This window comes from Rattus rattus, chromosome 11 (genome assembly GCF_011064425.1).
Source record: "Rattus rattus isolate New Zealand chromosome 11, Rrattus_CSIRO_v1, whole genome shotgun sequence".
NCBI lineage: Eukaryota > Metazoa > Chordata > Mammalia > Rodentia > Muridae > Rattus > Rattus rattus.
In genome coordinates, this window is record NC_046164.1 from 61,751,925 (window position 1) to 61,776,765 (window position 24,841).

General features: G+C 43.7%; 1 protein-coding gene across 1 annotated transcript in view; it reads left to right on the plus strand.

Moving 5' to 3' along the window:
- Prom1 (prominin 1) overlaps positions 1-24,028 on the plus strand; it is a 92,671-nt gene extending 68,643 nt beyond the window's left edge. The window contains exons 12-26 of the mRNA XM_032915997.1: positions 330-453; positions 2,001-2,104; positions 3,877-3,961; positions 5,526-5,672; positions 6,823-6,894; positions 8,212-8,304; positions 9,965-10,018; positions 11,989-12,069; positions 13,108-13,176; positions 14,356-14,448; positions 15,925-16,040; positions 16,499-16,522; positions 16,929-16,997; positions 22,558-22,597; positions 23,150-24,028. Coding sequence (XP_032771888.1) covers positions 330-453; positions 2,001-2,104; positions 3,877-3,961; positions 5,526-5,672; positions 6,823-6,894; positions 8,212-8,304; positions 9,965-10,018; positions 11,989-12,069; positions 13,108-13,176; positions 14,356-14,448; positions 15,925-16,040; positions 16,499-16,522; positions 16,929-16,997; positions 22,558-22,573 — 1,147 coding nt within the window. The 3' untranslated portion in view covers positions 22,574-22,597; positions 23,150-24,028. The remainder of the gene's footprint in view (positions 1-329; positions 454-2,000; positions 2,105-3,876; positions 3,962-5,525; positions 5,673-6,822; positions 6,895-8,211; positions 8,305-9,964; positions 10,019-11,988; positions 12,070-13,107; positions 13,177-14,355; positions 14,449-15,924; positions 16,041-16,498; positions 16,523-16,928; positions 16,998-22,557; positions 22,598-23,149) is intronic.
- Positions 24,029-24,841: the final 813 nt, after the last annotated feature.

A 24,841-nucleotide genomic window follows, 5' to 3' on the forward strand; every position in this document is an offset into this window, starting at 1 on the left:
TAGATAGATAGAGGATAGGTAGATGGATAGATGATAGATTGATAGATGATAGATGATTGATAGACAGACAATTATATACATAATTCTATCACAGAATTACTTCTGAGCTGACCCCAGAGTCCAGGCTCTAGACCCTGCGAGACCACAGGTAGACCCAAGGCTATCATGCTAAGTGTTCTGTAAGCATTTTCTAAGATTCTTTGCTTGTGGAAGGTTAAGGTATTTTTAACCGAAAAGCATTGGAGACGGCAGGTCCACTGTGCGTGATGAGTAGGGGGAGTTAGCGAGAGCTCAGAGGTATCACTCACATTGTTTGTTATTTTTTCCAGTGGGGTTGGATTCAGCTTCCTTTTTTGCTGGATATTGATGATCCTTGTGGTTCTTACTTTTGTTGTTGGTGCAAATGTGGAAAAGTTGCTCTGTGAACCTTATGAAAACAAGAAATTACTACAGGTAAATATGATTTTCTACTTAATATGAGAGGCTTGGACAGATTCTTGGGTCTCACCATATCTTGTGGGTTTTATCAACTAAAAAACTATAGGGACTTTGCTTTCATTCAACAAGTTGAAGTTCTGCTTATAATAACTAGAACACGCACCACACACACACACACACACACACACACACACACACACACACACACACACACGCGCGCGCGGTAGTAGGCTTACCCTGGTAGATAGCAAGGAGGCACAGTTAAGAATTGAATTTCAGATTTGCTTTCCCTGAGATCAACTCACAAAGACTCCAGGACTCGGTGTGTACTTTCACTTCCTTCGTTAATCATGTTCATATATCTGGCTTCCTAGTATTTTTCTATACATTCTGATTTGTGTGTGCGTGTGTCTGCTGTTTGTCTGTGATGTTTGTGTGTATGTAGCATTGTGTATGCTTATATGGAGGTCAGAAGTCAACGTCAGATGTCTTTGTCTATTTCACTTTACATTTTGAGGCAGGAGCTCTCAATCGAATCTTGATTTCACTAATTGGCTATACTGGCTGGCCAGTAAGGCCCCAGGATCTGCCCTTCTCTGCCCTATGGTGCTAACATTATCCACCTCTACATTCTTCCTTTCCATCAGTGCTAGGATCTGAACTCAGGTCCTCCCGCTTGCACAGCAAACATTTGACCTACAGAGCCATGTTTCCAGCCACAGATCCTTACGTTTGAAACCTATTTATCTATACTTCCCCCTTTTATTTTTATCAAGAGAAACTAAATTGAGACCCCCCAATGGATCACAGTGTCTCTTTTAGCTTCCTAAAAAAAGATTGGTAGAACATTGCCTTCAAGTTATGTGTGTAAGAAAATACCTAAACAGAGGTAAACTTCATGTTCGGTCTCGGGTCCTAGACCTTACATATTCTTTACACCTGTGTGAATATTTTAACATCAGAAAAAAAAAATTTAAATCTGGAACACTTTATCCTAAGCGTTTTGGAAGGCGGTATGGAGCCTGTTCTTAGATAGCAGACGCACAGCCACACACTCTGGTGTTTTTCTTTAATGTGTGTGTTACAGAATTGGAAAGCGATGGTTGGTTTTGTTTTGTTTTGAAGACAGGGTCTCACTACGTAGCCCTGGCTGGCCTAGAACTCACAAACACCCGCCCGCATCGGCCCCTGGAATGCAGGGGTCAAAGGCGAGCACCCTCATGGCCAACTGGAAAATAAATGTTCACTTTGTCCCGAGGGACTGAGTCGATTGCTTTATGACTTGATCTTGTTTTTCTAAGCCAAATCGTCTGCCCCATTTTCTCCTGTGTCTAATAAATTGGCATTGCTCTAAAAACACAATTTCAGTTGTTCTGATTAATGCTAACTTTGGTGTTCAACCTATTTATTCTAATTGTGCCATTGTTTTCCCATTTTGACTCTGAAATGAATATGAAATATCACAGTAGAAAATATCCCAAAAATATCTAACCAAATGATACATTTGATTGTATGAGTTAGTTGTATAGCTGTCTTTAAAACAACTTTTGTGTTTGTTCCAGGTTTTGGATACTCCCTACCTGCTCAACGATCAATGGCAATTCTATCTCTCAGGCATACTACTCAAAAACCCAGACATTAACATGACCTTTGAGCAAGTCTACAGGTATTAATTCTTGCAATAGACATTTTTTTGTTGTAGGTAGTTTTTGTTACCCCACCTTATGCTTCTGAGTGGGCCACAATACCAGACCAGCCCAGGAACTATCTTGGATCCAGGAATAGAAAGCGCGCACGTACACACACACACACACACACACACACACACACACACACACACACACACACACACATGCACCAGTTAATTTTAAAATGCCTTGGCTACTTCAAAGGCTGGGTACTTCTAAACCTTTCCATGCTACCCTCATGCCCGATCAGGGGATTGGCCAGTGGCCACTTACCTGAAAACTCACATGGCTAGTTGGCTTCATTTCCTGCTCTACTATGTCCCCTTCTTCTTTTCCAGTCTCTTGTTCTCCTACCCTACCCGCGCAACTCTCAGTGTCCCACCCCCATGCCCAGCCATTGGCTGTGGACATCTTTATTGATAGATCAAAAGCCAATTGGGGACAAGGGTCTTCAGCATCTGGATACACAGATTCAAAGCATTAGTAGCACCAATCTCCTACAAGGCTCCTGTTGACAATGTTTTTCATTGTTGTTAAGAATAAGAATTTTATTTTCAGTGGCTTTTGCCCCCTCTTAATGGTATGAAGTTCTAATTTCAGAACTAAGCTGTTTTCTAGTCTCAGCAAAATATCATAGAAGATGACCCCAAAGTGTCATCTTTTCAAGCCCTTGTGACCTGGTCTTGGTGATTTCTGAATCCTTTTGTCCTGGTATTCCCTAAGACTCCCTGGCTAAGGTAACAATAATACACATTAACAGGATCCTTTAAGAACTCAGAGAGTAGCTCATGTCACAGACATCACAATAATGAGAGAATTTAGGGCTGGCTTGTGCATCCTGTAATCAAATCACCTGGGTCCAATCTAGTTCCTGTGGATCCAGACAGTTTAATTCTTCTCCATTCGGTATGATGCATAACCACAAAAAAATTTCCTTGGAGTTGTTAGAGCCAAGTGAGATGCATGTGTTTGCAGTAGTGCCCTTTACTGTTGTTCATTTATAGGCATTTTCCACCCTTGACACGTAAGAACATTGGTGGAACATCCTGACTTTCGTCACTAATATCTCTGCTAAGCTAATGGAATACACAGATATCTCCAACCTTTTTATAACCTTAAATCTACAAGTCCTGCCCCAGTAACATGACACAGACTCCTCATGTGTAATGGGCCCCTCACTTTAAAACTTGTCTTTCATTTTTTCCTCCCATTGGTAGTCAGTTAGCTAAAGAGACATTGAAGCACTCAGCATCCTTCCCCCAGAAGCATCTTCTTCCCTATAGTGTTTCCTTTTGGGTAGAAGACCTGGTTATTTTCATGGTCCCCTTTGGGTCTTTCCACTTTTGTTCATAAATCTGTTTTGATGTTCAATAACCACATGGGTGCATACGTGGAGGTGCCAGATGACTTCCAGAGGTCTTGCTTCAGGACCTCAAATTCATGGTCATCTGACAAGATACCAAAAGAACTTCAGTCTTGAGGATCCAAGGGCTCTCCATTGTTTGAGCTCACTCTAAGAAAAAAAAATCTTTTATTTGTCTTTAGTTTGGCTTTTAGAGGAAGCCTTGAAATAGTGTACGATATTCCCTTCCCTCTAAACCTGGGGTAACTCACTTCCTATCATGCACTTTTGGCAAGGTGGAGAAATGCTATTAGTTTGTTGAATGGCAAACCTCTTCCTTCATCTTTAACGAGAGCCAGAAATTACCATCCGCTGAACTGGTCATGTTTTCTCTGCTTCTCTCCATAGGGATTGCAAAAGAGATCGAGGAGTGTATGCCACTTTTCAGCTTGAGAATGTCTTCAACATCACTGAGAATTTCAACATTGAGAGGGTGAGTCATTAGAGCCAGTTATAAACTTGAACTTGGTGTATTTCTTCCCTTTGGTTAAGTCTGATGTGAAGCCCACAGAAGTTAAGACACAGTGTGAAAGTATCACCACGTAGTTTACAATGGGCACAAAACTCATCAAAAACTCTTCTAGTAAAAGCTCTTCCCATTGGAAAGCTGTAGAACCATTATGTCTCCCTTTCTTCCTCTAATGACTTTCAGTAATGCCAATGGGCCAAGACTTTCTCCCTTAGTCTTGCATGAGATCTACTTATTCTGGCAGTGTTTGTAATCCTCACTCTTCTCCAAACGTTTTCTCACCGCCAACCAGTTGTCCTTATCTTCTTCACAGTTTTTCTATAGTCTATGCAAGACCCTCCAAAGAGGTATCCTGTAAGATGAAACCCTTAGTTTCATCAAGTGAGTATGCTCTACAAGAAGATGCCTACTCACTTTCCAGGGATGTTTACTCTTTAAGACCAGCTCCTCTAGTCTGCCAGGTCCTGGACTTGGGAATTAGAGGTGGAAAAATATGGTGGCCACTGTCTTCATTCCTTACACCTTAAGCCCTGCCACCCCAGGACTCCTGAATGGGTTATGTGACAAGGAGCAGAATGGATGGGTCCAAAGAAGAATGACTGTCTTAACTGTATGTTCTAGCCTGTACCCTTGTTGTATCTTGAGATGCCAAAGAAAGGCTACCCCAGAGCATACGGACAGAAGAGCACGAGTTTCTGCTCTTGAGCTAGAGAACAATTAGGTTAGACATCTTCAATCTTCCTACTAGGAGGCCTTTTTAAGTCTTCTCAGCTTCCAGAATGAATAGATAGATCCAAAGAAAGACTAGGGGAGAAGGTCCTGCTGAGTTTGGCATCATGGAAGGTCATTAGAGGAACCAAACTGGCTCTACAGCTTTCCACTGAGAGGACCTCTTGTTTGATAGACTTATTTGAGTTTTATATGCAGGACCTGCACTAAATATTTCCATAAATAAAACATCATCTGTGACAAAGTCCTAAGCAGATCTTTTTTATACTCTTTTGCCCAACATGCCATGGGATATTTTCCCTGTACCCCACTATGTAACAGTTGAGAATGGTAGCCAGGCACTGTATACTGATGGGAACTACTGATTGGCTATTAAAACAACCCCACATTCCCAGGACCTTTGTCTCCCGGAAGATATCTCCTATGTCTTACTACCCAGGTGCTTGTAGGTCTCCTCCCTGGAATGACAGCCTGCTCTGTCCTTTTAGCCTCTCTGCTTGTCAAGTCTAGATTCTTAGAGCTCATTTCTTCTCGATAGCCCATTTCCACTGAGTCCTCTCTGCCTGGTCTTCTGACGAAGTAGATGTGCCCCTCTCTCATGACTCAGCTTCTTGCACTGAGGTCTTTAAGGGTGGAGACGTAATCTTCTTCTCTGGATTGTACCTCCAGAGAGGATGCATATGGAGGTGGAGAAGAGGTGGTGATTCTCAAAGTTTATGTATCTCTCTTGATCTAGTAACCCCCACTCTTCTTGAAGGCTCTGAGTATGTGACTGAAAGGATGCTTTTCTATTACACAGCTTTCTGAAGACATAGTGAAGGAGTTGGAAAAGCTGAATGTGAACATTGACAGCATCGAACTGTTGAACAAAACAGGAAGGAAGAGCCTCGAGGACTTTGCACAATCTGGGATAGATAGAATCAATTATTCCATGTACTTACAGGAGGTATGAGTCAGATACAGATGCATGGTCTTTGGGGAGAAATTAGAGTATTGCACACATGTGTTTCATTTGCACTTGTGTTTATCATAGTAACAGGTTCACATAGCATAAAGGTCAGCATTTTTAAGGCCAGCAATTTAGGGGCATTTAGTGTCTTCATAGTTAGCACCTCCAGCCCCAGCATTGTTTCATCTCCCTCAGGAAGCACTCTACCCAAAAGCAGTTGTTCCCCAGCTCCAAACTCCTGGCTGCATCCATCTGTGCTCTATTCCATATAACCCATAGAGGTAGAAATGTATACTTTGTGACTTACTTTTCTAGATCATTCTGCTGAACATGCTTTTAGAGTTACAGTGGTATTTGTTGCATTCTTTTTCATGGATGAATAATATATATAATATATAGGAAATAATATGTGTGTATATTTAATATATATACATAGGAAATGCAAATGTAGTCACCTATGTAACAGTTTCTAGCTTTATTTGTTCCCTGATGGCTGTGGCCCTTTTGATGGTTCAGATTTCAAAAGCCTTTGTCTGCTGCAGTAAAAATATAAAAGCAGTTTCTTTTATCCTTGCTAGAGCTCACACCATATGGCCACAAGGCATCTGCGGGATATTTTCATCTCAGTAGACAAAGCATCTCACCGGCTAGGCTCCGTCCCATCTCACACTGCAGATGGCTACTCTCTGAGCCTGCCAGCAATCTCTCTACCTATCTAGTACCCAAGGCAGGTTGTTGCCACACCAGTTTCACACAGAGACCACTTACCTAGTGACCCTCTTACCGTGGACTCAATTAAGTCGCCACATGAAAGAACACACCACACAATAACCTCTGATCCAATTGATAAGATATGATTTGCCCATCTAGACAGCACAAAATCCTGTACACATCCATCCCGTAAAACTAGTTATAACAATCTATGCGCAGAGAAGAATCTTAACATCTGCCGCCATGTTCTCCCTGCTCCTCCTTACTGTGGCTCTTCTCTCTCCTCTAAAGCTTTTCTCCCGCCATCCTTCCTTCTAACCCAATGACAGGCCTCATTCTATCCTGTGCCTGCCTTCACCTGCATAATGACATCAACCTATACTTGTCTATAAGATGTTTTTATGTTTGTTTTGTTTTCCCATTTCCTCCCTTTTAGGCTGAGAAACCCCCTACCAAAGTGGACCTGCTGACATTTGCCTCTTTTCTGGAAACAGAAGCAAACCAGTTGGTGAGTTTGAGTAGCCTGGTTAAATACTGTCATAGTTGGAACAGCAAATGTCAATAGCATTGATTGGGAAGCCACAAAGAGGTCCCTGTCACCATGGCTTGATCGGGTCTCACAAGCACCTCACCAGTGCATCAGAGGTCCCATTGGCAATTGTCCCTACATGGTCCAAAAGGCTTTTACCTTTGCATGTGCTTTCATAGACCCTTACCTCCACTCCAAACACATATACTACACACCCATTCACATACACAGCATGTATACATGCATAGACATACAATACATACATACATACATATATATATATATATATGCATACACACATCCACACAATATACACACACTCATACAGACATGCACACATAGGGACACACACAGACATATACATATATACAGATATATACACATATAGCATGCAGATATACACATACATATATACAGATACACAGAATATACACACACAGTCATTCACATGTTGGGACACATACAGACATACACATATATGCAGATATATACGCACAGCATACAGACATACACACACATGCAGACATACACACATACATGTACACAGATATGAAGATACCTGTGTACATTTATACAGACATGCACACATGTATGTATACACACATACATTTTTCTTGCATTGTAAGGAGTGGTAACGGAGTTGTGCCTTGCATCACCAACAGTGAGCATAGAAGATTGGGCATAGGCACCATCATAGCCCACAGATCAGCTCTTTTACAAGGCCGGCCTGGTCCCCTCTAACAAATGATAGGCTGTGGTGACAAGGAAGCTGGGCTCTAGAGGAAGACCCAGGTCTAAACCCTGACTTCGTGTCTTCCTAATACTAGTAGCTTGAGCAAAGTATTTTACCCACCTGTGCCTTAGTTTCCCAGTCTGTAAAATGGAGGCAGAAATTATACCTGCCTTACAAGATTCTTATAGATCATATACTGACTGTCGTTTAAGTGTGAATTCATTTGTTTAATTCACAAATGAGCCTTGTTTTTTTCTGAACAGTAAAACAGGGAACTTTAGTGGCTCTGTCATTTGGGGGCAGAGGAAAGGCGACGACAGCATCTTGTGTTTAGGAATTGCTTAGGAGTGCGAATCGCTACCAAATCTGTGGCTTCATAGTCTGAAGCTGTCTTGTCTAGGCGCTGTGTCTCTGGGCTAACCCTGATGCCTACCATTGTCCTGATTGTCTAAGAGGGGATCCTGTAGTTATGTGGTGTCTTCTGGTATCCTTTATGGTTAAAGAGCCTGTGTTGTGGGCCAGAAGGATGGGGCTGATCTTTACATGTTTTCTTCTCTTTGTAGCCTGACGGAAATCTGAAACAGGCCTTCTTAATGGATGCACAGAACATTCGAGCCATCCACCAGCAGCACGTCCCTCCTGTGCAGCAGTCACTGGTAACAGTTAACAACCCGTGGCATTTTGTGGCAGCCTGAGTGAAGTCCAGCACCTCATTAGCTAGTTTAGTGGCTGATAGCCTCAAGACACACACTCTGATGTGTCCAAGGGCCTGTCCACTCAGCCTTAGCCTCGAATATGGAGCGGGGCTTTAAAAACCACAACCTTAAATCGTGCTTTCCTCCTCTGTTCTTCCCTCTCTTCCTTCCACAAGGGTGTGAGCAGTGAGACTCACCCCACACCTGTCGTCTCCAGCACCTCACTTTAGCCTGCACTCCAGCTAGTAGGCCTCCTGGGTGGTATGATTGTGCTCGGGGCCCGTGCTGACATATTCTCCAATTCTTTTTCTCCATCCTCTGCTTAGAAATTTGTGAGGGTGAGGGTAAGTACCTCTGTCTCCTTTAGCTCTGTTGGCTTCATCCACAGCTTGTCTCTCTTTCTCCTCTGTTCTACCCCCAAACCGTCCAACCTTCTGTCCCCTCGCTTCTATAGTTCTATAGAAAACAAAGGTAGTTTGCAGTTTGAGATTCCACAGACCTGGTTTCAAATCCCTCTTTTGTCCCTCTTAAACATAATGACGTCCCAGTGTCCTGATCAAACAGTAAGGTTTTGAATAATAAAAGTGAGAAGAATGCTGGAATATTGGGGTAGCTTCTACATCGCTATCACTTGGTTCATGAAAATATCCAACCTCTGAACTCAGAAACCAGAGGTATCAATGCTATGTTTGCTCCCAGACCTGTTTGTGGTGGTCAAAGGGAGAACTGTGTGGAAACTGGGTCCCTAGGATAGTTGCTCAGGCTTGTGATGTACGCAAGTCCATCCTCTCTGATATAGGTACATATAGATCTAGTTTCCACTCCACTTGTCTCTGTCTCTTCCCCTCCTTACTTCCTGGTTTGCTAGAGTTCCACAGGGTTCTCCTACTGGATTCATATATACTGTGCATTGGCTCTCTGCAGTTCTCTGTCTTTGCGCATACCTAGAACACAGTGAGCATATGTGAGCATACTTACTGTTGTTTGCATTTTTCTCCAATGCTTTTCTTCAAGTAGACAGAACACCCTGGTCTTTTCAGAGCTAGGACAACCTGGCCATAGATCTATCATCTAATCAGGCAGGGGCTGGCAAACTGCCCCCTATAAACCACAGCCTGACCCAACCCAGCCTGCTGCCAGTTTTTCTCTTTTAAATAAAGTTTTACTGGGACACAGTCATTACACTAATTAGAAACTACCTCTGGCTGCTGTTGCTATAAGCATAGAGTATGGCCTGTAAAACCTGAAGTATTTGCAATGTGGCTCTTAACAGATAAAGTTTGCCCAGTTAACCTAAATCATTTAGGTAAACCATGCTTGATGGGCAGACTCTGTTTTAAAAAAGCTTTTCCACCAATTAAACCTTTTTTGAAGGAGTTCCTGTATGCTGTGTGTGGTATCAAACTGTTTGAATATGATTCTGTCTTTATACTATAGTTTTTCTTACTCACAAGTGGTGCCTAAGGTCCATGTTGTTGCTCATGTCTGCCCTACTTTCTAGAATGCAGCCATTACAGCTTTACAGTCAGATCTGGTCTATATTGGGAGAGGGGCTGACTCAAGGCCTATGGTATTGATATTTTCGATGAGAATTTTGAAGTCTTTTTCCTTTCTCCACCAGAATACATTAAAACAAAGTGTCTGGACCCTTAAGCAAACGAGCAGCAAGTTGCCGGTAAGGGTTTGATTTTCTTTCATGAGGTTTGTTATCAAGTACCACACCTAGAATTACAGAGGTAGTGATTTTCTCAAGTACTTTAAGTTAGATAAAGGTGTCCAGAGTATTGAATACCAACCTGGCTTTCCCATGGCTTCCCTTCTCCCAAGTGTTTCTTTAAATGCAAGTCTCAGGAGTCCTGGTCTTGCTGTATAGGAGGCAAGACCAAGTGTGGTTACCCTTATAAAGATTGTACCATGTCAATGGTAGCCACAGCACTGTTAACCACACAGGTTCACCATCATTGCTGGGTATGCCACAGGCTTTTCAACTTGCTTATCCCCTAAAAGACTCAGCCTGGAAAAGTACACCTTCCACTGTACTAAAACCATCTCTAGATTGTGTACAACACCCAGTGCAGTAGAAATATGATGGAAATAGCTGGTGTCCTGTATTGTTTAGGGAAGAATGATCAGAAGAATCCTTACATGTTCAGTAGATCTTTCCCTTCTCTGCTGCAAAGGTTAACTGAGTCACAGATTCCAAACTCCTAGATTAGAGGACTGACCATCCTATAGCTGGAAAGCTGTGCCAGGAAGAGCACCAGTATCTAGGTCCATCACTCCACCACAAGAGGCACCCTGAAACAGAAACCGAGCCCCGAGGCTGTGTTGCGTTCGTCTTATATTGCAGAACTGCGGTGGATGAATCAGAAATAAGTATCTTTGTTGAACTGGAAAGACTGCTCATAGAAACTCTGTGGTGTGAACCCCACAGTTTAAAAAATGCTCCTTCTGCTTTCTTTAGTGAGCCCAATATTGAGACACAGTCCCCCTGAAGACCAGTGCATTTGCTTGTCTCCGGGGCCATGCCTGTGTTCCTGGCCCCAGTGCATTTCATACATGTCTGTCCCATGCCAAGGGGTTCTGGTAATATACTGTGAGCTCACAGTCTCTCTGCACATTCAGGATGAGGCCTGCAGTTGCATGTTGCACCCCTATTGGAACCCAGTTTGGGGCATGAGCAGTAGACAGAACTCAGTTCTGATTCACTTGCCCAGCTCTGTTTCCCTGGACCTCTGTGCAAAAGGAGCCTCTTTTTCCTGTTTGTAACAAGTTGTCACATGGGTTTGAAGTGGCTGCCTCTTGGTGTGATGCTTCAACAGATGTCAGCTTTCAAAATTTTCAGAAAGAAAGAAAAAACCAGCTAGCTGGACAACCTTGAAGGAGGTCAGCTGTCTCCTCCAAAGGAAGTCATCAATGCCGTTCTTCTGGCAGTGTGAATTTACCAACGACCAGGGGATTCCCATCAAAGACCCATTGTGCATGTAGCCTCAGAGTGTGTCCTCACTCTGAGTTCATCTCTTGCTCCTGTCCTCAGAGGGCTGAGCCAGAGTGTGATGTTATAGTCCTTAGCCACTAGACAGCTATCCATCAACAAGAGTTCTGTGTCTGTGGGTGGGTTCAAACAGTTATATATTGAATAGAGGGGCTTGGGATTTAGCACAGTGATAGAATGCTTGTCTAGTGAGCACAGGCATGGGATCAATCCATGTATGGAAACAGAAGAGAGGAAGGAAGGAAGAAAGGAAGGGAGGAAGGAAGGAAGGCAGGCAGATGAAAGAAAGAAAGAAAGAAAGAAAGGAAGAAAGAAAGAAAGAAGGAAAGGAAGGAATGAATGAGGGAAGGAAGGAAACATACAGGAGAGGGGTAGGTTTTGTCTACCACAAACATGTCTAGACCCCCTGATTTGTTATTGTTAACACACACAGCTATGTCACAGTATTTCAGCTACTGAAGGAGCAGGTACCTAGTACCAGACATGTGCACAAGCAGATTGCATATATATTGACAGTGCCACTCCATTTTATAGAGAGGAATCCAGGGCCTTCAGATTTTGATCAAGAGGAGTGGGGATCCTGGAATTGGCCTGTCTGGGGGAACTCTAATTGATTTGCAAACTGTCTGTTTAAATCTCTTGTTTTCCAGGAGGAAGTGAAGAAGGTCCTTGCCTCTTTGGATTCTGCTCAGCATTTCCTCACCAGTAACCTCTCCTCCATCGTTATTGGAGTGAGTTCTCTTTTCTTAAACAAATGTGTAGATAAAGCGCCCTGTGAGTATGAAGTGGCTATACCCGTTAGGTATGTCTAGTCCAATGGTTCTCAATACTGCAATCCCTTTCATAAGTTCTTTTTCCGCTGGTGAAACCAGCCAGTTCAAGCCAGATTAGAGTATATTGAATGCAGGTTTATTGGGAAACTGTTCTCAGGTGAGTTCGTTGCCCCCAAGGACCAAGGCCATTGCAGTCGTCATGGAAACGGGTGGGGGAGGAAGAGCAGAAAGAGAAAGGGAGTGCATGCAGAGACAGAAAAGGAGGAGAAGAAAAGATGAGACCAAAATGTCTGGATTATACAGGGAAGAGCCTCTGGAGGAAGGGCAGCCGGGTCCCTGGGCTGGAAAGTTCAGGCTTGTGGGTGGAGAGTTCAGGCTTGTGGGTGGAGTTCAGGCTTGTGGGTGGAGTTCAGGCTTGTGGGTGGAGAGTTCAGGGTTGCAGGTGGAGTTCAGGGATGTGGGTGGAGCTCAGGCTCATGGGTGGAGTTCAGGGATGTGGGTGGAGTTCAGGGATGTGGGTGGAGTTCAGGGATGTGGGTGGAGTTCAGGGATGTGGGTGGAGTTCAGGCTTGTGGGTAGAGTTCAGGCTTGTGGGTGGAGTTCAGGCTTGTGGGTGGAGTTCAGGCTTATGGGTGGAGTTCAGGGATGTGGGTGGAGTTCAGGCTTGTGGGTGGAGTTCAGGAATGTGGGCAGGGCATGCCAGGTCAGGACTGTAGGGATGCTAGGAGAACCTGGAGGTCAGGTCTGCTTTGATATGTTAGAGATGCACCTCAGTCCCTTGTGCCCGGGTCTGAAACTAAACACCTTTGACATAGTTCCTCATGTTATTGTGACCTTTAACCGTAATTATTGCTACTTCATAACTGTAATTTTGCTATTGTTATGAATTGTAATATAAATATCTGACATGCGGGATATCTGATATGAAACCTCACAAGTTGAGAACCACTGCTCTAGTCTTTTTATTAATGGTTCTAATCTTCGGTTTCTTTCTAGGAAACAAAGAAGTTTGGGAGAACAATAGTAGGTTACTTTGAACGTTATCTGCAATGGGTCTTGTACGCCGTAAGTAGCATTGTCTTTTATGAGCATAAAGGGTGCATATCTCAGGAGAGTCATTTCCTAGTATAAATTCTGAAGGATACCAAAATCCTGGTCATTTCAACTGGAGATGTATAAAAGTGCCTGTCTGGACCTGGTGTTTCAGTTCCTCCGCATCTCGTACAGAAAACCCAAAAAAATGAATATCAAAGCAGCAAGGATTTTATTCAAAGGTATAGGAAGCAGCAGGCTGTCTGAGGTAGCCGCAAGGTCAGCTGGTTACTGGTTGAGGCTTCCTCATATGGGGTCTTCAGAAGGAAGAGCTAGTTGCTAGGGATGGGACGGGGATGATTTCACTTTTCATTAAAGACGCAGGTTATGGAAGTTTTCATTCACTTCACATGTCCTTCCCCATGGTGTGTCTGACTTTAATTATATACCTGTCCAATTATGCATAGGCATAAGAAGGTACTTAAGGGTTTTCCTTAAATGGTCACTCGGAGAACACAGTTTACTGTACTGTGCATATTCCCCAAATCAGCTCAGTCCGGATTCCCATTCTCCATCACTCCTTCAAGTCCCCTGGTGTGCTCTAGGACATTTTTGAATGTACATAGGGAGCTATATGTAAAGGTTGTTATGGTGAATTGACATATTGTGATCTTGGGGGTGTATGTGCAGCTCCGCTTGATGCTGTGGGGGTCCAAAGTGGCTAAATGCATAGTTAGGAAAGGAACCGGTGCACAGTTCAAACCCAGCGGAGTTCTGTAGCGCAAAGACTTGTTATACTTGTCTGCATTGAGAGATTTGTAAATAAGGGGAACCAGGACCTTTGGGGTGGGACAGCCTCCCCACAAGGGTGAGCACCCCACCCTCCAATCCCCTCGTCCCTTTGCTCACCTTTGCTGCGTGGCATCTTTCATTTGTCATTGCAGCCCTTGGCTGGGTGTGCGCGCTCCTTGGCTCTCCCAGCAGTTCTATGGGATGGCTCTTAGTATTCCAGACAACAAATGAGGAAAACTGTGGCTCATGGGGAATAAGGAACTTGCTATAAGCGTATGTCACTGTGTCGGCTATAGATCTCCTCAGTGCTCAGCAGCTGTCAGCCCTCCTGGCTTCTGGCACTCGGGAATCCAGCCAGGGGTCCTGACTTAGGGCATGATTTTTGTGAGCCTGGCTCAGTGAATGTTCCCCATTCCACAGATCACAGAGAAGATGACATCCTGCAAACCCATGATTACAGCAATGGACTCTGCTGTTAATGGCATTCTGTGTAGCTATGTTGCTGACCCTCTGGTAAGAAGTTCATCTTTCCAAAAGAGAAGACATATTAAATAAACATGTTCTCCCCGCAGTCCACACCCCATATTGTGTTACTGGTGGTTTTCTATGCTTTCAACCTTGTTCTGAGAGGTTGATAGCTTCACGATAAGGCTATTCTTCTTCTGAGGATTAGATGCCACCACTGTCCTCCCTTGTCCCACGCCCTTCACTCTGATTACCCTCTTTTTTCAAACCAGATTTTCTTAACCTAATGGTCTTCATTAGAGTTGTTTACAGGAACATGGGTGAAGGATCTTTAGAGGAGTATGAATGTCCTTACTAGTGGTGTACCACAAAAGAATTATTTTTTCTTCCCCCATCAACCGCTAACTGCCTATAAACTCCCAGGGAGGCCTGGGCTTCAGAAGCCCTACTGGCATCCTCATCCTATAAAAGTTCAGCCAAGAGGCCATAGTAGCATTCAGCGCACACCAGGGTCTTCCCAAACTATACTATCTGTAACTATTTTGGTTAGACAGCCTATCCTATTGCACTAAATATTTAATCTCAGTTGGGGATTTCTACCCTCAGCACATACCAGGGTCCCCCCAAATTGTACTATCTTTATCTATTTTGGTTAGACAGCTTGACCTGTTGTAGTAAATATTTAATCTCAGTTGGGGGTTTCTACCCAACCTTAGATCATTTTGTCCCCAGATAAAAAACATAAAACCTTTATATTTATAATAAACCTTGATCAGCACCAGAGCTGGCCAGATACCTACCCCTCTTAGCTATTAGTATCTACTTCCCTATCAATAACCCTGAGATATGACTTGCCATGTTTTACCTGGGCCACTCTTACTCCAACTGGCCAGCCATCATAGCCATTTCTCACAGTCCCTTACCCCATGATGTCTTCTCTCTCAACCTTCTCCCTCTCTCCTATGTTCTCTGCCTCTGACCAAGCTCAGGAACCTAAGCCCCACCTTCCTCTCTTCTGCCCAGCTATGGGCTCTAGGTGTCTTTATTCAACCAATAGCTTTAAACTAAGAAGCAGGGTTACACAGCATCACTTGATGTACATGAAGATCTCCTCATCCCTGAGGGCAACCACATTGCAGGAGCCAGTATTTTAGCATTGTGATACATAGCAAAAGACCAAATCTCCACAATACCCCATGTAGTGCGTGATTATGTGCTTTTTTTTTTTTTACTGTCTCAGAGCAAATCTTAGTTTCACCACTAGATGTTTCTCTACCTCTTTTACAAAATAAACAGGGGCCTAGGATCTGCACATCTTCCTGAAAGAATAACTGGGTTACATTAATACGCCGCTCTCTGCTGGGGGCTGGTTCCTGTTAGGTTCACTGTTGATTTTGAGAGCAAAATACGAACTTCAAAAATTGCCCAAAGAATTCTCCCCCTAGCAAATGTTCCTTCCTATTATCAAACTTAAAGCATTTAATTCTACTGACTTTTCGTTGTTGCTGTTATTGCTATCCTCAGAATCTGTTCTGGTTTGGCGTAGGGAAAGCCACCATGCTCTTACTTCCGGCTGTAATCATCGCTATCAAGTTGGCCAAGTACTATCGCAGGATGGATTCAGAGGACGTATATGATGAGTGAGTATGAAGTTTCTACGCAGCACTGTCCTCAGACAGCCACCAGAGCCGAGTTCTCATGAGAAAAACTTGGCTTCTGCTTAAGGACTGGGCTGTTCCTGCCCCATCGTTTCTGTTACTGTTGTTGCTGTTCTTGGTTTTGTTTGCTTTTAGCCAATCTTACGACTGATTTTCTTCTTCTTTAACCGTGTCCTTCTTTTTTCAGCTCGTCTGTCTCGGGGATGTGGCATTTCACTCTATGATAACTGTTGTTCTCCTTTCCTCCAGTTCTGCCGCCTGCCTTTGCTCTGTCTGGTGAACATGCATGTTTCCTTCTGACTTCTCTATCCTCCTTGTCTCTGAAATTTGTACTGTCAGCACTCAACTGCAGTGAAAACACCGGGAGGGGGTAGATCATGAGCCTTAATAGTGACACCACAAGCAAAATAACCCTGTCTCCCCCCTTTTGTATTTTATAGTGTTGAGACTGTACCCATGAAAAAGTAAGCCTTTTTAAAAAATCTATCTTCACAGATGGGATGGGGGAGGTTTCTGTTACATGGCAGACCTTCAGTTAAATTGATGATATGACAAAAGAACAATAAATAGATATGTCTGGGTAAAGATAAATCATGACACCTCTTAGAAAGAAGGTTGCCGCATAGAAGGTGCTTACAAACCACTCATTGAGTGAATGAATGCTTTTAATATTAAGTGTATTGATCTATAAAACCACTGTGGTTTTGAAGGAGGGAAGATGTAAATATAATACACCTTCGAACCTTCTTTGTGGACCTAAGAATTTGTGAGGCATGTTTCGTAACCTTTACGTTGTCGTTGTGATCCGTAACGTACATATTTCATCCCAGGGGTAACTTGGTGTTTCTGGTGTATTTATTTTTATTGCAGTTTGGAAAACGGTAGTAATGGTTATCATAAAGATCATTTATATGGTGTTCACAATCCTGTTATGACAAGGTAAAATGAAGCCTGAAGTGCATGCCTAGCCTGTGCTGAGCCTTTTGTCTCTGCTAGACCTGACACCGAGTCTTCTGCATGCTCTCGGTGCCCTTCACGTCTCTCTGCATGACACTGCACTGTCACTGGCTAGCTCTAGCCACGCTCCGCATAGCATTCCACGATGCCCAATGGAGAAGTTTTCAGTGGATTTCTCAGCAATGGAACTGAGTAGCATCTAGATTGAATGTCATCTTTAAATGCTATGAGCGACTCTAGATCCTAGTGGGGTCCATGCATGTGCACCTTTACTGAGCCTTCTGCCCTAAACCACAAAGTAGTGATTCGAAGACCTTCTGCACCTCCCTCCCTCCTTCCCTTCCTTCTTCCTTCTCTCCAGAAAATTAGCTATAATCAACCTCTAGCTTTTCCTCCAAAATCCTTGTGTTTTTATGGTCTGTGGAGTTAAGGGACTTCCTGTGGGTCTGGATTTGCCAGATAGCCAAGTGAATTCTATTGCACTCCACTAAAAGTTTAGACAAATGTGTCCACCAGGGGCCGCCTTTCTGCTGAGAAGTGTTTCCTCCCCATGTCTACCCACTTGACTCCAAGCTAATGAATGCTCAGCTCCCCAGGGGCTGCTGCAGAGCACTGAATCGAACATTGGAGCATAGGAAATCATTCTTGTCATAGACGTCCCATGCTCCACATGGGGCATATTCCTTTAAAAGAAGAGAGACCACATTCAGGGAGGTCCCCAGTGTGGGCACTTCACCTGATGCTTCTCCATAAGAGTTCCCCTCCTACTCAGGGACATCCTTATCTTAAACCGTGTTGCCTAGAGACGTCAGGGTCAGGTTTCAAGAAGAAGAGAACAAGAACGTTAGTAAAATTTTTCCTTTCAGAAAGTTAAAGGTTCCTCCATCCACCACCCCCAACTTACAACTTGGTATATTCTAAAAGCTTAAGATCCTCTTGTTTCGATTGTCATATACAGGGAGAGGTATCATTTTTATGTCTGAGCTGTTCTAACTAATCACAACAAGCCTTGTAGCTTATAAAGAACAGAAATTTTTCCTTATGGTTCTATAGGCTGGGGAATGGGAGATCAAGGTACCCTAAGACACAGTGTCTGGTAAGGGCAGATTTGTCATACAGGACATCTCCTTTCTCATTGTGTCTTCATATTGTGGTGGTGGTCTGTGAGTTCTTTGGAGTCTCATGCCCTAATCACTTCTCCAAAGCATATACCACCAGCCCATGACCACCCCCCATCCCCTATCCCCACCTCCACCCGCCGACCCCTGCTTTCTGGTACCACCATCCTGGAGATCAGAATCTCTTTTGATGAATTTGGAACTGTGTAAATGAATAGGTCAGAGCATCTGATGATGCTGGGGAGGGGCAGTAAAGTTCTGAAGTGGGGGAATAAAGACCTTTTTTCTGATAATTTGCTGAACTTGGCTGCCAGAGTGCTATGTTGTAAGGTTGCTTCAAGGCAAGTATCAGTTTACAAGGTTTTGTCCAGCCAGCAAACACAGTGCTCTGGCCTGCCCTTGATACTGCCGTCCCTCTTCCTGGCATGGTGAGCTTGGAGAGTGTCTCCATTTATCAGGTCAGAGGTGAACTCTTTCCTACCAATGACACACCTCGATCAGTTCTCTGAGGACTTGCTGAGTGTCTAGAGTTGACTCCTGGTGCTGGCCTCCTGGGTGGGATGTCTTAATGCCCACTCTCAAGCAGGACACTTCACTGAGGCTATGTGGAAAGTGTTGAAGAGAGGCCTGCTTGAGTGCAAGGGTGTGGCCAGCTGGAAATTGGGGTACAAGACATTTATGAGGATCTATTGTGAAAGAAAGTAGGAGACAGACATTCAGGAGGACCTGCCATAGGCCTCATCTCAGCAGTGGGGAGCTCTGGAGCAAACGTGGCCTGTTAGAAGTCACCCTCATGGGCCAGATACCTTTGTACTTCACTTCCCTCAGGTGTGGGATCTGCTCAAGCCCTCAGGTGGTTAAGTAGTTGCTCTAGTGGAAGAACTATCTGTTACTTGCCCTGCAACTGGTGACAGACCCATTTTAGAAGAGGGTATGGTGGTGTAGTGCAAGAAGCAATGAGAGTAAAAGCTTCAGTAGGCCCAGCAGAGTGTGCTGTCGCCCCAAAATGTTTCCAGTAAGAAGAGAGAGCTTCGCTTGCCAGTTGTAGGACTGTCTTTGAGAACCGGGAATCTTTTAGTAAATCTATAGAGCTGTGGATGCTTTGTCACTTAGAAATGATGTCAAAGTCAGTTGGTGTGTCCAACTGTTAATACCAACAAGATCCTTATCTACAAAGTTCACCCTCAGCAATCAGGGAAGTTACAAACAAAAGTTGTAAACCAAAATAAAACAATAAGTCTCAGCATGCTTTCAGTAAGTTTGCAATTTTGTGTTGGGCTGCATTCTCAGCTCACCTGGGACCCTCAGGGGCGGAAGTTTGGACATGCCTGCTAGGCAGTCACCAATTCTCTTTCTTGGAGCCATCCTGCCAGGTCCTGGCCTGAGCTCTTGCGGGTAGGCAGATGTCCTCTTTAAGCGTCAAAGATGAAATAACTGAGACCCTACTCAGTCCTACAGGCACACCGCTCCTAGGACAAAACACTTGGTTCTCTGGGCTGTTGGTTCTCCTGAATAACAGCAGTTCATGTCTGAATAAATGGATTGCAGGAAGCCTTGCTAAAGCTTTGGTTTGATTTACTGGAGAGGAGGAGGAAGTGATTGCGATTGAGAAAATCGAAAATTGAGAAATCAGGATGAATGCTGAGGTTTAAAACAGGCCTAAAGCTCCAGCAGAGTTAAATGCCTAACATTTCAGGGTGGTTGACGGATGATTCTGCTTGCACAATCCTTGCATGTGCCTTGCTTTGAAGATGTGACTTTGGAAAGGACTCAGGAATCCTCATTGTGTGAGAGGTGAAGCCAGGACTGTGTTAGTGCCTGCAATCATCCCTCAGTGCTCCACAGGACGTCTAGATTCCTTTGAGCTTTCTGCATTCCATGGGATGGCCCCAAAGACAGGTTGAAGGTCTTGTTTGCTTTGTTTCCATTTTGCAATATTGTGAGTCCCAAAGATGATAGGGCCTAGCCTGTGTCACAGAAGCCACTTTCTCAGTGACAATTACACCAAGACCTACCGTCTTTCTTTCCTGAATGTTCACTGTCCTATGGGGACCTGGTGGGTCACCTGAGGAACTCAGAGTGAGTTGGGGATTAGAAGGCTTGCTTATGTTTTGAAGATGAGACAGTGACGCCTCAGAGACCGTAGAGACACAGTCACTTTAGCCTCAACAAGACTGCCAACTCCTGTCAGAAGACTGTGGGGTCTAGACTGGAGTAAATCTTCACTCCATTACTTGCTTCATTGTGGAAATGTCCTTAATCTTGTTTCCACATCTTCAAAGGATGTCAATAAGAACCCTGCTTGCCTAGAAGTCGTATGGGTCAACTGAGCCCCTGAGGGTCAAATGTTCAATCATAGTTTAGTGCAATCCCCTCTTTGTGGGTTTGCAGTCCATGATAATGGGGATATTCTTACTCCCCAGATGATTCTGACAGAATCTAAAGGTGAGCCAAGCATTCAGTAAATAAGTAAAGGCGCATCCCTAGCCTGTCAGCCAAGTCAGTTCCACTCAGCCTCCCTTTGTTCCCCACAGAGCCATGGATTACAGGGAAAGACCCGTAGAGAGACCTTCACATGGTACCCGTGAACCTAGATCCCCGCTCCCTTCACATGGACTTGGTGATGTGATTCCATCTAAGCATTGACATGCTGTCTGTAATCAGGACAAAGCTAGGTGTGAGTGCCTCATGGAGGCGCTTGGCCCTTTAGGAAAAGCTTTGTGACAAGCAAAGCACTCACTGACACTTAACTGAGGTAGGGTCAGTTTGGCCAACCTATTTCATCATGGGGAGTTGGGCAGGGCAAAGTGTTCATAAGAAGCATAGTGTTTGTGGTAAATTCAACTTCATAAACAAATTTAATATAGCCCCCTTTTATATTTGCTGTACATACACGTTTAGTTCCAGCTTCTAGTTAGTCTGTCATAGGACCTGTCATTGACTTTTGCCTAAGGAAAAAAAGCAATGGGCCTCTAAGCCATGTCACCTGAGACATTCTTTGTAAGGTTAATTCTGCCTCCCACACAGTCTGCACCAAGGAGAGGTAGTTTCCTCAGAGGAACTGTGCTTGATGTAACAAAATACGTGATAAAATAACTTAGAGAAGGAAAGATGTATTTTGTCTCACGGTTTCTAAGGTATAAGTCATAGCAGGAAGTTGTGGTGACAAGAACATGAGGTTTCTGGTCACAGTGTGTCCACAATGAGGAAGCAGACAACATGGATGTTAGTGTTTGCCTTGCTTTGTCCTCTTTTATTCAGTTTGAGACCCCTACACTGTAGGAAGGAGCCACTTACATTTTGAGGTGGGTTTTACATCTCAATTAACCTAACCTCGAAAATCCAGTGCAGACATGTCCAATGTTGTGTTTTCCTGGTGATGCTAAGTCCCATCAAGTTGCCACTATAGAAAGAATTGGGTCCACTCAACTGGAGATGCCACGATTTATATCCTTTCTGGCCCCACACTCACGCCAATCCTCCTGTGTCAGTTTCCCAAGGACTGGATTATGGGTATTAGCCATTATACCCTGCCTGCTGTTTTCCCATCTAATGTCAACTAATCACATTGGGGAAAACATACTGTACTGTTTCTGTGAAATATGTCTTCAAACTTATGCCTTGCCATTGAGCTGTAGAGGCTACTTTTAGTGCAGTCTGCTTGCGGATGCTTTGGGAAAAATGGGAAGGTCCCACCTTCCCCATATTTCTCCTACCCAAAGGAAAAAACACATGATCCAAGGGAGGTGCTAGTGCGGCCACAGTACCCCTGCCTGCATCTGCTCTGTATGTGCCTGTCTTATAGAAGGTGCCTGGAGGCCCTTCTGCTGAACAGTGATCTGGTTGGGCCCTCCAATGGAATTCTCCTACCTCCCCCTGCACATATTCTTCATGGTGGTCAAGGTTGTGGTCTTAATGGAGTGTGAGAGGATGGTAGGGTTTAGTATTGGTTATCGCCAGAAATCTACGTACAGGATATGGACACATCTGGGCTCACACACATGGAATCCAGCAAGATCCCTGCAGAACTTCTATTGTTTTTTGCCTCCTGATCCTATAGCTAAGTTTCAGGGAGCCCTTTGTGGCCAGTTACCTGCCTGCCATCTGGTCTCTGCTACGCTGATGTACTGCACACATGTCCCTAGTGACCCTTAGCACACACATGTTCCTAGTGACCCCCAAACACATCTAACCACAGCGTGTCTTAGCTTACCTCATGCTATCCTCCACATCATTCTTTCAAATGCAGTACGGGTAGATAAAACAGCCTGCTTCTCCTGACATGGTTTTCCCTTGGTAAACTCTCTGGGGATTAGTCTGTGTTCAGCTATGACTATATTAACATCCTGGTTCTCAGCACAGATGATGAAACCACCTGCAGCCTAGCCCACAGTGCTACAATTCTGTTTTGTTTTTGTTTCTAGCCCGTCTCGATACTGACAACTGAAGTGGAAATTGCTTGAAGTAAGTTCGATGCTTTCATATAAGTGAATTTATAGGACTATTGTTTTTAGTTTCTAAAACAAGGAATTCTAACATATTAAGTGGAAAATCTAAGTATATAGATTATATAACACGCTTTTAATTACATGGAATCCATCTACATATGTGATTAGATAATGTGTGCACATACATATATGTAGATACACACACATGTGGTTACAGCTAGAGTAGTCCAGAGTATAAAATGAGATGCTTTTAAATGTAGTAAATATAATCAGCTCTAAATATTCACATGTATATTGAGGGTTATGAAATTGAGAGTTTTTTAATCTGTGCTAGCATTGTAAAACATTGTTTTATGGTGAGCTCCTATAAACATAAATCTATGTCAGAAATTAAGCTGGAATACAATGATGAGATGATGCACACAAGGTCTGCCCACCTGTCTCTTGAATAAATTTATGTTTTCTGTAGTTCTCAGGCTCCTGACGGAATCATTTTAGGAGTCTGCATTTTTGCTTCCCTTTGTAATTCAAAGCCAGTTTCTAAAATCATGTTTGATTTCCATTTCAGCATCAAGATAGTTAACGCGGAAAGAATCCCAGACTTTGGATAGTTTCTGAGTCTTCTAGAATTTTCCAAGAAGAAACCATGGTGGCAAATGTGGAGACTCAGGCGGGCACTGGGAACCCAGCACAGTGGTCTTAGGGAAGCGCTTTGTCAGGAATGAACAGTCATGGTTATAATCCACGTTTCCATTGCTACTCACGAATGATTCTCTTCTGTTTTGTTTTTAAATTTTTTTTACACTGAATTTCTATTTAGACACTAAAACATATGGGGGTGCTTGTTCCCCCGGATACATTTCTCTGTGAGCCAGCTATTCGGATGTCATAGCTGGGTACCTAACTTACTTCCATATGTGAAGTGTGCTAAACTCAAACCAGTTTACAGAAACGATGTATTTTGTGTATAGTAAATTGTATATACACCCTTTTACCATGGCCGGTTTTTTAAACAAATGAATACTCTAGATTTTTCTTCCAAATGAGGTTACTGTTGGGGTGGGGTTGACTTAGTGATGCTGTAGAAGGGAATCCGCATGCACTAAAAAGTGTGTCTGCCTACAGCAGGCACGACCTTCCTTGTGGATTTCCGTCTGCTCACTGCAGATCTGCCTGTGGTTTAGAAATAGAATTCAAGAGCCATCAAGGAGTGACCAGCTTGACACCACTGCCAAATTCAGAATGAGGAACCTTGAGAGAAGGAACTGTCGCTCAGCCAGAAGCAGATGAAGTCACTGGTCCTGGTTCACAGTTTAGTGTCATGCTCTGGTTTGTAAGGATGGGCATTATGTCATTGATGTCATCTGGTTATCTGCGAGATTCTAAACCAAGGTGCAAGAGCTCCTATCCTGATTCTGAGATTTGAAATAAAGCATGAATGAACAAAGCCTTTGGCGTTTGGTCCTTAAAATAGACCGAGGTGTAAAGTGAGTTTGCATTTGCTGTGGGTTATTCTTGTTGACTTTTCACCTTTCCAAAAGTGAGCAGTGGGGGATAGCTTGTCAGGTCAAAGAGACTGTAGATAGAGGGGTTGTTTTACACCAGGCCTTTCCGTATGAGATCCCAGCCCTGAGTCAGTTCAATATAAAGGAAAGTGGCAAGTGTGGCTTCCTTAGGTAGTCAGAGTGTGCACTGCCTGGGATGAAGCCTTTGCAGGCAGAATTTGAATCCCCACTGGTGATTTGAATACGCGGTAAAGGCTGAGAAATTGCCGGTGATTTTAAAACTGTGTATATTCGAATGGCACTGCTGACAACCATTGCTGAGCTACATGTGTGCCTGAAAATGGAACAATCCCTTCAGTTTCTAAAACTTAGCGAGGAAACTATCAATTCAAAAATTGAGGAAGTTCTTGAAAATCTGTTTCTCCAAAGAAGATCTATAAATGGGAAGTAAGCGAGTAAGTGCCCAAGAGCACCAGAAGTTGGGGAAGGAGGGATCAAAACTAGGACAGGAGTCTGCTTCACAGCTCCCAGGGAGGCTGCTTTTAAAAGAAGAAAAAATGACAGAAGTCTCCTCTGGGTAGCCATGCTTCCCTTGAGCTTTACCTCAGGGCACAAAAAAATTCACACCAGCCTGGACTAGCATCTTTTTCAGAACTTACAACCTCAGAGAATGGTCCTTCTGGAAGATTCCATTTCTATGGAGTATGAGAAACCTGTTGGCATTTACCTACCCTATCATGAGCATCTGAGGGATC